General features: G+C 33.1%; 2 protein-coding genes across 3 annotated transcripts; both read left to right on the top strand.

Annotated features, from left to right (window-relative positions):
• The first annotated feature begins 2,328 nt into the window (after positions 1-2,328).
• LOC105630408 (HSP20-like chaperones superfamily protein) lies at positions 2,329-6,419 on the top strand. Its single transcript, XM_012212215.3, has 5 exons — positions 2,329-2,492; positions 2,599-2,747; positions 2,870-2,918; positions 3,082-3,224; positions 6,128-6,419. Exons 1-5 carry the CDS (start codon positions 2,444-2,446, stop codon positions 6,212-6,214), a joined length of 477 nt encoding a protein of 158 aa, XP_012067605.1. The 5' UTR covers positions 2,329-2,443; the 3' UTR covers positions 6,215-6,419.
• A 1,100-nt stretch (positions 6,420-7,519) lies between these two features.
• MIK (pfkB-like carbohydrate kinase family protein) lies at positions 7,520-10,773 on the top strand. Of its 2 annotated transcripts, none has more exons than XM_089721976.1 (2): positions 7,520-8,689; positions 9,588-10,248. In XM_089721976.1, the coding sequence occupies exons 1-2, from the start codon at positions 7,826-7,828 to the stop codon at positions 9,780-9,782; spliced, it is 1,059 nt and encodes a 352-aa protein (XP_089578102.1). In that variant the 5' UTR covers positions 7,520-7,825; the 3' UTR covers positions 9,783-10,248. The 2 variants fall into 2 exon arrangements, with proteins under 2 accessions (XP_089578102.1, XP_089578101.1); XM_089721975.1 differs by lacking the exon at positions 9,588-10,248 and adding an exon at positions 10,401-10,773 and having other exon boundaries at positions 7,535-8,689.
• The last annotated feature ends 1,276 nt before the right edge of the window (positions 10,774-12,049 follow it).

The following is a 12,049-nucleotide window of genomic DNA, read 5'->3' as shown; positions in this document are numbered from 1 at the left end:
AAATGGTAGAACTTTCGTGGAATTTTCAAGGCCTCCTCTGTAAAAGAATCAAACGGCTGTCGTTTTTTTTTAAGTATCTGATGCAAAATGCACGTAATGTAATAACAATAAAGGACGAAAGCATAAAACGCCATTTGATAATATGATTGGTGTGTAAGTGTTTGTAAACAAATAGTCCAGTTTTGGAGAGGAAATTTCCACACTTGAACCTCTCTCTCTCTCTCTTTCTCTGTCATTCCTTATTCTTACCATCCAACATATGATGTTTTTTCCTTCTTCAGGATTGAAGTGAAAATGATTTATGATGGCTTGAACTGAGATATACTAAATCCTTGTATTCCATGTTTTTTTGTTCCGTATGATTGAACTCTCTTTCTTTGTTTTTATGGCAGTTGGGAGTTGGGACTTGGGACACGTCCAACTCTGTTTTAGTTGGGCCTAGTTTTTGGGCTTGGTGTTTTCACTAAGTTCAGCCCAATGCAGTAAAAAACTAATATAAAATTTCCTAACCTGTGCAACCTTCCACTCGTTAAGTTTTTTATAATTAGGGAGATCAATTGGAGAGATAAGCTACTTCAATTTTCACGAGGGTAGAAACAAAAATTTGATTTCTAAAAAATATACTTTATTAGAAAAATAAAAAAAATTTAATGATTTATGTTCGAGAGAGATTACATCTTATACTTATAATAAATATGAATGAAATCCACATTTTCAAAAATTTTTTAAAAATATAAAATTTCAAAATCAATCAAAATGAGAATCTTACTTCTTTTATAAGAAAGAAGATTCAGCTTGCAGTCATTCAATCTGTTTATTTAAAATCCAAAAAACAATTAGCAGATCTTTTTACTGAGCTCCCTACATTCAACACAATTCAAACACTAGTGAGTAAGTTGAACATTGGCAATATATATTCAACTTGAGGTGAGTATTAAATAAAAGAGAGGCATAAATTTCTTGAACTGAGTTCTAAAGATGTGATTTGACCAAGTCAAAATTGTAATTGAATTATTAAGAAAAGCTTTTGTATTGTAATACATTTTTTATTTACATCTTAGTATTAGAATTGTTATAGTAGCATACAAATGCTCTCTTTCCAAATAATTAATTTTAATTAATCCAAAGCTCAATTATTTTTAATACATCAAGAGGTTTAACGAGCAAAAGAATACCGTTATGTTTATCCATTAAATTAGTAAAAACTTTTGTAATTGAATATCTCTTACTAAAGAAGACCAATTGATAAAACTGCATTATTTTTAAATTGTTTAAAATATTACTCACTTCATTCCACTTTAACTGTCACGCCCGACTCTAATCACCAATTTCAACTTCTACTACTTAATTCTTAAGAATTAAGTACTATTCCATGGTTTAATTAGGTAGCTTGGTGGTAATTTGGAGGTAAGAAAATGAAGAAAATGAAGGAAGAGGAAGAAGATGAAAATGACGTTGGAGAAGGAGAAGAGAAGAAAGAGAAAGTGTTACTTAGGTGGTGATAACTTTAAGGTGACAAAAGTCAAATTTTACTTCCTCATTTAATGCCAAATGTGTGGCTAAGATCAAGTCCTAAGTAATCTCATTCAATGGCTTTAAATATTCCTCAAATAATTCTCTTCTACTTATAATGTCACTCCACTAATTAATTAAATTAACTTCACTACAAGAATTCCTCATTTATTTCTTAATATACCACACTAGAAATAATATTAATTTAATACATAAATTCTCCAATAATATTCATGAAATATTTTCTACCCGCCTAAATCATGCAAACATGCTCTAAAAATAGTAAATAAAAGATTAAATATGCATAGTAATTTTTCCGGACTAAAATAATACCAAGTCCCGGACCGATGGTACTATTCACAAACCGGTAAATCACTATTACCGACACGAAAAGAAAAATCAGACTATTATATTAACATTAATATTTTTTATAAGAATTAAAAAAATAATTGAAATATGTTAATTTTTAAAAAATACATAATAGAATGCCTAAATTGTCCTTTTCAAAATTAAAAGCCTGTCATTTAATTTTACTGTAATACTTGCACCACTATTAGAATAATACTTCCATTTTATTTTTCATTTCTCTAATGAAAAATATTTAATTATGTGTGTAGTAAAAATTTTAATTTAATTATAATTAAAATAATGATAGAAGAGAGAAATATAAATGTAAATATAAAAATATAGATAAAATTGAAAAAAAATATGGATAAATATTAAAATTTTAAATAAATAAATTATATATTTATTGCTGTTGAAGTGAAACTAGCACAGCAAAACTTACCAGGAGAGTGTGCGGTGAAAATCAAGGAAGGAATTTCGGGAATAGAAGTTTCAAGAGGTTGAGAAAGTTATCAAAATCCGCGCGAAGCGAAAGAAAGTTAGTTAAGTCGGGAGAAAACAAACAGACAAAGCCCTAAGCGTTGAGATGGCAGAGAAATTGGCTCCAGAGAAGCGCCACCAATTCATCCACAACGGTCTCTGTTTATCTCATTTTCCTCTCTTTTCTTTATCTTATTTTCTTGTACGATTATCAATTTGTCGAAATTTCATTTTCATTTTGATCTGTTTTTTCTTGATTAGGCCAATCTGTATTTGAATGGGATCAAACCCTAGACGAGGTTAATATTTACATTAAATTACCTCCAAATGTTCATCCAAAGTTGTTCTACTGCAAGATTCAGTCCAAACATATTGAAGTCGGCATCAAGGGCAACCCTCCTTATCTCAATGTCAGTTCAATTATTTCACTTTCCTTTTGTTTCATTTTTTTTTTCTAATTCCTTATATTTTTATTTTATTCTTTTAGTTTCTTGATTGATATGGAGTACGTTTTTTTCTTTTGGTTTTTCAGCATGACCTCTTCTGCCCAGTGAAGACTGATTCTTCCTTTTGGACTTTAGGTACTCTATTTATTTCTCTACTGTTTAATTCCTTTAATTCTGTCAAGTATACTAGTCGTATTCCATTTGGATTTAGCATAAACTGCAATGTCTTGCTATTTGTTTCATATTGACAATTTATAATAACAATTGTGGATTAATTGGGGCTTGGTGTTGTTTGCAGAGGATGATATAATGCACTTGACCCTGCAAAAAAGAGATAAGGGTCAGACATGGTCTTCTCCTATATTGGGTCAGGGTCAGTTGGATCCTTACTCCACTGATCTCGAACAGAAGCGTCTCATGCTTCAGAGATTTCAAGAAGAGGTGAGTAACTATTTTCTTTATGTGGTAGATTTCAGTATAATGCCAAGTGGATGATTAGATGTATGATTTGAGTTCTGCATGCTCATTCTTGATGATTGATGCATTTAGCCTCTTCTCGAAGCCTATGATATAAAATGGAAAAAGGTTCACTTTGCCCCCTGAACTTGAACCAAACCTTTGCAATGTCCATCTTTTTATTTTTTGGCCAAATTCCCATAACTCAGGAAAAAAAGGTTCAAAAATTTTACACAAAAAAAAAAGGGTTCAAAAAGCCTATGTGTTGGGCTATCAGCGCACGTGCTCCTGTGAGAGGTGGGTACGCGAGTGAGATTAATTTGGAGTTCTCAGTAAATGGTTTCTCTTTTGACTTGGTGCTGATTATTAGCCTTCAAATTGGAGTACTCAGTCTCTCTCAGTAAATGGTTTCTCTATGTCGCTCTAATGGGATTATTCAATGCCATTTTTGCTTCGTGAAAGAAAATAAAAATTGGTACTTTATGCATATCAGAGGATATATTTGTTGTTCCACGTGGATATGCTAAGTTATTGTGAGCTTCAGCTTTCAGATTAGGGAAGAATGCTTTGATTCATTTTGTTTTTCACAAATTTAACTTAATTACAGAACAGTTGGTATGGTATGGGCACTGATATTTTGACTTATTATGTTTTATTTGGAAAATATGCTGTAGAAATTGTGATGCTTTAGTTATAGGTAACTTTGAAGGTCAGTGATTTAAATTATATCTTGTCCTTGTTGGAGGTTGGGACTTTTATTCCTTAACTAAAGATTAAAAATGATTTAGGAAGTGTTACCATGAACAAAGAACTTTAGAGCTCATAAAATTTTAGGATATGACATAGAGAATGTCCACCCTTGTGGTCTCCTTAACTTGCATGAAGCAGTCCTTCAGTATGAACAATTTAGACAAAACATTGTTGCCATTTATTTCATCACTGCAATTTGTTCTTTAGCTCAACAAACCATTGTTAGTTTTTACTGTGCTTTGTGTTGTTTTAGCAATACCAGCTTGCATCAATATCTTTCAGACAGATTTTTGTACTGTAAAGCTTGCTTCTTTTTTCCATGCCTAAAGTGTATCTAATTCAATGCCCGAGCTAGTCTTAAATTGATTGGAATAACCTTTGTCCTTAAATTCAATGCAGAACTAAATCGCTGACTATTAAGGATCAATATAAAAAAATTAAATTTGATTTATTTTTTCTTCTTTTGACCTTGTACAGCTGTGTGTTACACACAATAACTTCAGCCCAACAGGTGGGCTTCTTGAACCTATTTTACCAAGTTACGGGGTTTTTTGGCCAAAAAATTTAAAATGGGCATTTTGAACTTCTGACCCAAGTTTAGGGTGGGCAAAATGAACCTATTTCCATATAAAATTTGCAATCTTATTCCAAACATTCTATTTCGGGCTCTCATTTTCTGTATTAAAGCCTCCGTGTTCATTTGTGACCTATTTTCTTTCAAACGAAGTGCTCACTTAGCAGCTAGCTACAAGTCAAATACTTTGTATGAAAACAAATTTTAGGTACTTTGTTGGTGCAACCTTGCAGTGTAAAGTGTTCTTGAAGCCGAGCCCCTTGGTTGAATGAATTTAGGAGTTGAGAGTTTTTGTTTGTATGTAATGAAGTGCTATGATAACTTTATTGTTGGATGAATTTGAGCCTTTAAGAAATGTCCAATTTACTTTTTGATCCATCAAGAAGGATCATTTATGTCTTGAGGATTGGTTAAAAGTCTGACAAAGGAGACATTCAATGTGTTTTGCAATTTGGGAACTATTTCATGTCTTTTAAATTGTTTGAAACTCAAAGGTTTTTCTTTTCTATTCTTTGTTGGCTACTCCACTGCTACTCTATCAAACAGTTAAAAACTGTATATTGCACTCAGGAATCATCCCAGATTCCAGGTTTGTGCAATAAAACCAATTATACCATGACAAATATTAGAAAGCAGTTGAGACAGATTGTATAACAGAATTTTATGACCAATGTGGGATTAGGCAATATAGGACTGAATTTGGATTCAGAGGCAGTGGATAGAGAGAATTCGATGCACCTGTTACACAATAGCTGCAACATTTGTTACTGATATGAAGATCCTGGAACTACAATTTTTAAATTTCTGCTAAAAATCTCACTTACCCGGAGCTGCAGAACACTTCTTCTCTCTTTCTTTCGTACCAGCCTCCTTGATTCTTGCTTAGCATCAAAATACTTTTATTTTGACATTTAAACACTTCATTTGTTATTTTATTTACTAGGGGTGCTTCAAAAGTTTTATGTAAAATAAGGTGTGTTTTTGGTCTTTCTTGCTGTTTAGTTATTATATCTTTTAGACGACTATAATTTGTTAAATTAACTAGATGAATGCATCTTAGTTGAACTCTTGTATTAGTATTCGTTTGAGTCATTTTATGATTTCTTTTAAGGGTACCATTGGGTGAAATTCTCCAATATGAGATGATACAGTTCGATACTGGAACTGCTACCAATTCTGTTATATAAACCCGTGATTATGATTGTCATATGTCCAATGCTTCGGACCCTTATTTTTATAATGAATCTGTAAGGACTTATATTGTTAGTATGGGTTATTACACTAGTATGTGAACATTAGGTCAAATGTTCAGAAGATGCTTTGTCATTTAAGCAAAGCTGCAATTAGATCAGTATGTGCTTACTGACTATGACACGACTCATTTTGTTTACTGCTAAGTTTGCCTTTTAAATAATTTTGTTTTGGTTAACTTGGTACATCATATGAGCAACGAATTGAGTATCTATGTAGTATTAATCTTATCCATATTGTTCAAAATTTTGCCACAAGATAATTCTTTTCCTCTTGGATGTAATGTTTTTAATCATAGTATTACTTTTTGCAGAATCCTGGTTTTGACTTCTCACAGGCTCAATTCTCGGGAAACTGCCCTGATCCTAGGACATTTATGGGGGGGATCCGCACTGGTTGACAACCTTGGTGTGCTTAGATGCTGAGTGTCATTAAAATCCTGACCATTGTGCAGTTTAAAACAATGTACGATGATTCTTGTCTTGGTCCTTATTTAACTTTCAGGATTTGATTAGCTTGTCAGCCAAGATTATGGGCATCATCTGTAATAAGCACAGTAAGATGTGGTTACCTGTTTAATTTTAAATGAAGTTAGCTGTGTAAAATTTCTCTGCGCCTTGGTACTCTTATTGTATAGCTTCCGTACCTTGTTAAAAGTTCATTATCTTCGACTTTTGGGTTTGACAAGTTGATAACCAATGCTTATTATACTCAGAGTTAGTTGAAAGGAGAAACATTTAGGAGGTATTTGTTCTTGTTCTGGTTTTTGGTTTTTTATTCTTTGGTCTTAAAAAATAAACAAAACGTATTTGATTAAAATGTTTATTTATTTTTCCTAACTTTTTGAGGAAGTGGTTTCTTTTCTCTTTTTTTTTGGTACAACGAAAATGTGTATGAATAAAAAATAAGTTACTAAGGACTCATTTGATTAAAAATGACCTATTTTTTACTTTGCATATGCATTTTCTGAAAAGTTATACTTTTTTAATTTACAAGTGACGACATCACGTAAATCAGAAATCATGGTTTGCTGAATCTTCTTGTTTGAAGCGCAAAATCATTATTTTGCATCTCTCTCCTTTTTTATAGTAAGTCTATCATATTCATATCTCTCCTTTTTTTATAAGATTATAAGCCCGCAAGATTGGGTAGGTATGGCTACTAAAATGGGGGTAGGGATTTTGATGATAAGAGTTGCAGGTCTGGCGATGTGTCAGCTGTACGTTCTTGAGCCGATTAATCACCATCATCATCATATTATTATTATTATCGGGTGTCCATCTTTAGACTCTTGTCGTCCTTTATCCCTATGGTGTGGGCGTGGATGCATAATTCTTTGACCTCTGAAGCTATTTCCCATTCATAACAAAGGGGAAATAAGTTTTTTAATTACTGGCTGCAAACAAGCTAGCTAAGGATCGGATTCAAAGCTTTTTAGTTTTAGTTGATGACTTATATTTCCTTCCATCTATCTGTAATAGAATTTGAATCAGATTCTTAAGCTCCTCATTATCATTGGTTATGGCATTAAGAAGGAAAAGTTTTTTGTTTTTTTTTTTCCAAATTCAAATATTATTTTTTCAAAAAAAGCAAAAATTTACACGTGATATATGGGAATGGGGTCTTCCTATTCTGGCTTGCAAATAATATCTGATCACAATTTTGGTAATTAGATTGAAATAAAGGGCCTTCATTTAAAAAGATATGCATGTATGTCTTTAGCGCTTCAACGCAACCAGGACAGACAGGACAGGACCATCATCCATCACTTACCTCGCCCTCTGCGTTCTATAAATTTCCCACAACAAATCTCTTTCATGTGCGCCTCCTCTCTCTGTTTCTTTCCATCTCTAGACACATATACGCTGACTCCATTTGTTTTTTGTCCATTTCTATTTCCTTAAAATTTGTGTATTTCTCTTGGATTTCTATGTCTTTCTCCCCATTCTCTTAGCTCTCTCTTACTCCATGACCCACCACAAATCCGAGCCAACCATCCACCTTCTTTTCAATGGTAACCACAGCCCACAAAACCCACCAAAATCCCACTCCTCGTGTCCTAATTGTGGGCAATTACTGCCATGACGTTTTAATCCAAAACGACACCATCGTTGGTGAATCTCTCGGCGGCGCTTGCTCTTTCATTTCCGCCGTCCTCAATGGGATGTCAATTGCTAGTAGTTTAATTGCTAAAGTTGGGCATGATTTTAGATATCAAGTTAATCAAATCCCGATTCTAGCGCCTTCTTTCAAAACTACAATATTTCACGCCTATTTTGATTTGGGTGTACACGATAATGGTAACCAAGATCGGGTCTTGAAACGGATATGCGCCTGTGACTCGATTAAGCCAACGGATCTTCCTGACGCGAGGTTTGATTTTGGAATGGCGGTTGGTGTTGGCGGAGAGGTATTGCCTGAGACGCTTGAGAGAATGATTGAGATTTGTGATGTGGTTCTCGTGGATATTCAAGCTTTAATAAGGGATTTTGATGTTGTTGATGGGGCTGTTAAGCTTGTTCAATTACATGAAACCAGATTTTTTTCCTTATTACCTCGAATTGGGGTTTTAAAGGTGTCCTCAGAGGAGGCCATGTTTATGGATGTGGAGGAGGTGAGGAAGTATTGTTGCGTGGTGGTGACCAATGGGGAAGAAGGGTGTACGGTGTATTGGAAAGATGGGGAGTTGAGCATTTCGCCATTTTTGGCCAATCAACAGGATCCAACTGGTGCAGGCGATAGTTTCTTAGGTGGGTTTGTGGCAGGGTTGGTTCAGGGATTGCCTGTGCCTGATGCTGCCTTGCTTGGTAACTTCTTCGGTTCGCTTACGGTTGAACAAATTGGATTGCCAAAGTTTGATTTGAGGCTGCTGCAGGTTCATTTCCAAACATTTTATTTATTTAATTATTTTATGAGCTGATTCCTTTGCTGAGAAATTTAGTTTTTGATAGTTGTTTATCATGGTTATAAGAAAGAAGGGGAACGAAATTACTTTTTAGTTTTTAAAGTTCACAAATTTAGTGGGATAAATTACCGTTGAAACTGTGAAACATAATCAAAATACTTGGGAAATGAGCATTGGCTGCATGATGCAGGTTGATTAGGAAATTTTCATCTTTGCAGTGTCCAAGAAAGAGTAAATGCTGGACCCTTTTTTTTTTTTATTTGAAAGAAGTTTGTTATTTACTTGTATGTGGACCACAAAACCACAATTCAATATAATTCCAAAGGGGACACTGCAGACCGAGTTGCTACTTTCTATTTCATAAGAATCTAGATGAGGATGATATTTTAATCTTAATCACTAAATTATGCAGAACAAAAAAAAAAAAAAAAACTAGATTATTAATTTGGGTGGAGCTAGTTATCTTTATCATTTGTAACCATTAAGCTTCATATTAGGCTAGAGCCTAGACATGATTCCTTGTCCACGATGAAATTTTAAATGCCGGGGGAAATGAATACTTCATGAAGATTCTTAGCTGGGAACATATATTTCTACATTCTATATGGCATATGTGGATATTTAGGTGTTAATGTTGTGTTAGGCTATTATTTCCAACGTAGTGTAGGGGGAAGGCTGAGGGCAGCTAACTCTTCCCAGACTGGCAGATTCCTCATTGACAGGAACCTAGTACACCGGCCTTCTGTGTTTTTTCTTTTTCTCCGTTGTTTCCTTTTAGAAGGAATATGTAGATAAGTGATTGCTGTTAGATTACTTGGTGCAACTGTGTTTAGGTTGGTTGAAGTTTGAACAGAAAATTAAAATGCAGGAGTCCTGGAGAATAGGAGCTTCAGTGTTCTCATTTTCTTGTTTAACATACGGTGATAATCTGGCTCCTATTCAAGGATACTATTGTAAGCTATGGTTGGTAAGGAAAGTGACCATCGTTTGGTATTGGAAGATGAGCAGGATTCGGAAAAAGTACAAAAAACTTTGCCCTTTATTTAAAGTGGCTTTTGGTTAAAGAACTCCATGAGTTTAATATTTGCTTTTAAAAGTTTAGTGCCGGATGCTATAAGAAATCAAAAGTCCTGCAAGGAACATTTCTATTGGAGTCTCTTTCTTTTTCTGTGGCTGGCCTGGGACATAAGAATCTAATTTTGAAGAATGTCCTCCAAGAATTCCACTTTCTATGGTTATCAACAATAAAAGTTTGTTGTATACTTTCTGCTTTTCAAATGAAAGGAATTTTACTTGTCTTTTGCTTTTTAGTTAAATTTTGGCCATGATGTTCTCCATATTGAGGGGCGTTCATCGGTTCCTCGCATAAAGATATGATTAGTTTCTAGGTCTGCTCCTTTAAAACTTATTGCTTTGAGGAAAATGAGGATTATTCGAAATGATTTCCTGATCATTTCCAAATTGTGTAACCCCCTGTTTGTAAAGCTAAATTTTGCAAGAATTCAATTTAAAAGATTCTATTTTATCAATTCTTATGTTTGTAAAAAAGATAATCTATAGAAGAAATGATTTTGAAGTTTTAAAAGTCATGTCTTTCCAATTTCAATGTTTCGAATTTTTTCATCCATGGTAGGTCGAGCATGTTTGTTTTCAACTTCTTTTTGTTTTTTTTGTCATATAGAAAGTGAAGGATGAGGTTCAGAGAAGGAAAATGCAGAGTCTGCATCCCGAAAAAAGTGATAATGGTCTAATGTTCTTGAAGCCAGCGGGGCATGAACAGTTCCATTCTTCCCTTGGCGCAGCAAAATTATCAGCTGCTCAAGAATCCGCAGCAATGGAGCAGGGTATCCTCCCCCATTGCACGGGGCAACCTGTGATAGCAGTTAACGGAAAGCCATGACACAATTGGAGCACCAAGCTGCTCTTCTTCACCCTGTTCTTTTCTGGTATCAAATAAATTTGGTTACGTATCTTTTTCCAGAAGCTCTCTTTGTATTCGTTGGAGCCAGTAATTGAGGAATAAATGCAGATTTAAAGTTGTTGTTGGTTGTAAATTGTGGTTATGGTTCCCAACTGCTTAAATCAACCCAATAAATAATATGCACATAATTCTCAGAGAAAAGAAAAAGAAGAAGATGCACATAATGTAATAGCTACCAGTCGCCTTTCACCGACACGTTTGCATGTATTTTCATTTGATTTGTTTTATTGTTTATTTTTTAATAATAAAAAAAATTAGAAAGAAATTATAAAAATCTAATTACTGGCCTTTTCATCATATGTACACTTATCAAAACAAGTCAATATAATAAAAATATTTACGCTAAAAAAAATATAATTTATATTTTCATCTTCAAAAAAAATAAAAATATTTATATTTGGCATGAAAGATGGAACTTTTTGCTTGGTGTGTATTTTCCACTTTTAAGAACTATTAATAGATTTTGTTATTTTTCTGAAAATTTATGATGTAATAAATGTTGTTGCATTATGAAAATTGAAAAAGGAAGAACCTTTGAATCTTATTTTATCATGGGACCATTCTTAGCAATATCTAAAAAAACAGTTAAAATTAAATTAAATAATATCAGATATCCAAATCTTTGACAGGGAGCAGTAACTATATGCACGATCTGATTTAGGGCAGTCTATAAGAATTTTCAAATTAAATGAACTATCACGGTGTTTAAAATTTTCAAACGGAAAGTAATTGTTTTGAGTTAAAAATCAAACAAAAACAGTTTAATTTAATTTTTAAAATAATTTACACATAATATATTAAGTTTAAATAATAAAAAAAATAAACAAACTGTAATTATTTTTAGCTCAATATTTAAAAATTTATTATAACCTAATATGTGACGAATATTTATTAATTGTATTTAATCTAATCAAATCAAGTTGACCGGATAAACTTTTAACTGCATTGCAATATATAGCAATGAAAATCAAATTAATTGATTTTAATTGGAAAAAAAAGACACTCAATCAATAAAAATAAAATAAAACAAAAGCATGCATATGGTCAGATCAATTTGGTTGGTACGGTTTGATTAAGTTAATTTGTTTCGATTAATTTAGTTAATAAGGTTAAATTCAAATTTAACTGAATCATAACCAATTGCAGAATAAATCTAAATGTTATATTAAACGAACAGAAAACTGATGTCTGAATTTTAAAAAAAGAAACACTGATGTCTGATCCACCAAATCAAATTTGACTTATCCTTAATCCATCCTAATCCTCATCTCAGGACAATAGCGCGTGCTACTAAGATTCCGTACCAGAGCGTGGACGAAACGCGTAAAAGTACCAGTAGAGATTCCTTC

The sequence above is a fragment of the Jatropha curcas genome, chromosome 5 (genome assembly GCF_041381405.1).
Source record: "Jatropha curcas cultivar XTBG-Jc1 chromosome 5, XTBG_Jcur_1.0, whole genome shotgun sequence".
Classification (NCBI taxonomy): domain Eukaryota; kingdom Viridiplantae; phylum Streptophyta; class Magnoliopsida; order Malpighiales; family Euphorbiaceae; genus Jatropha; species Jatropha curcas.
This window is presented reverse-complemented; position numbering and strand designations above follow the sequence as displayed.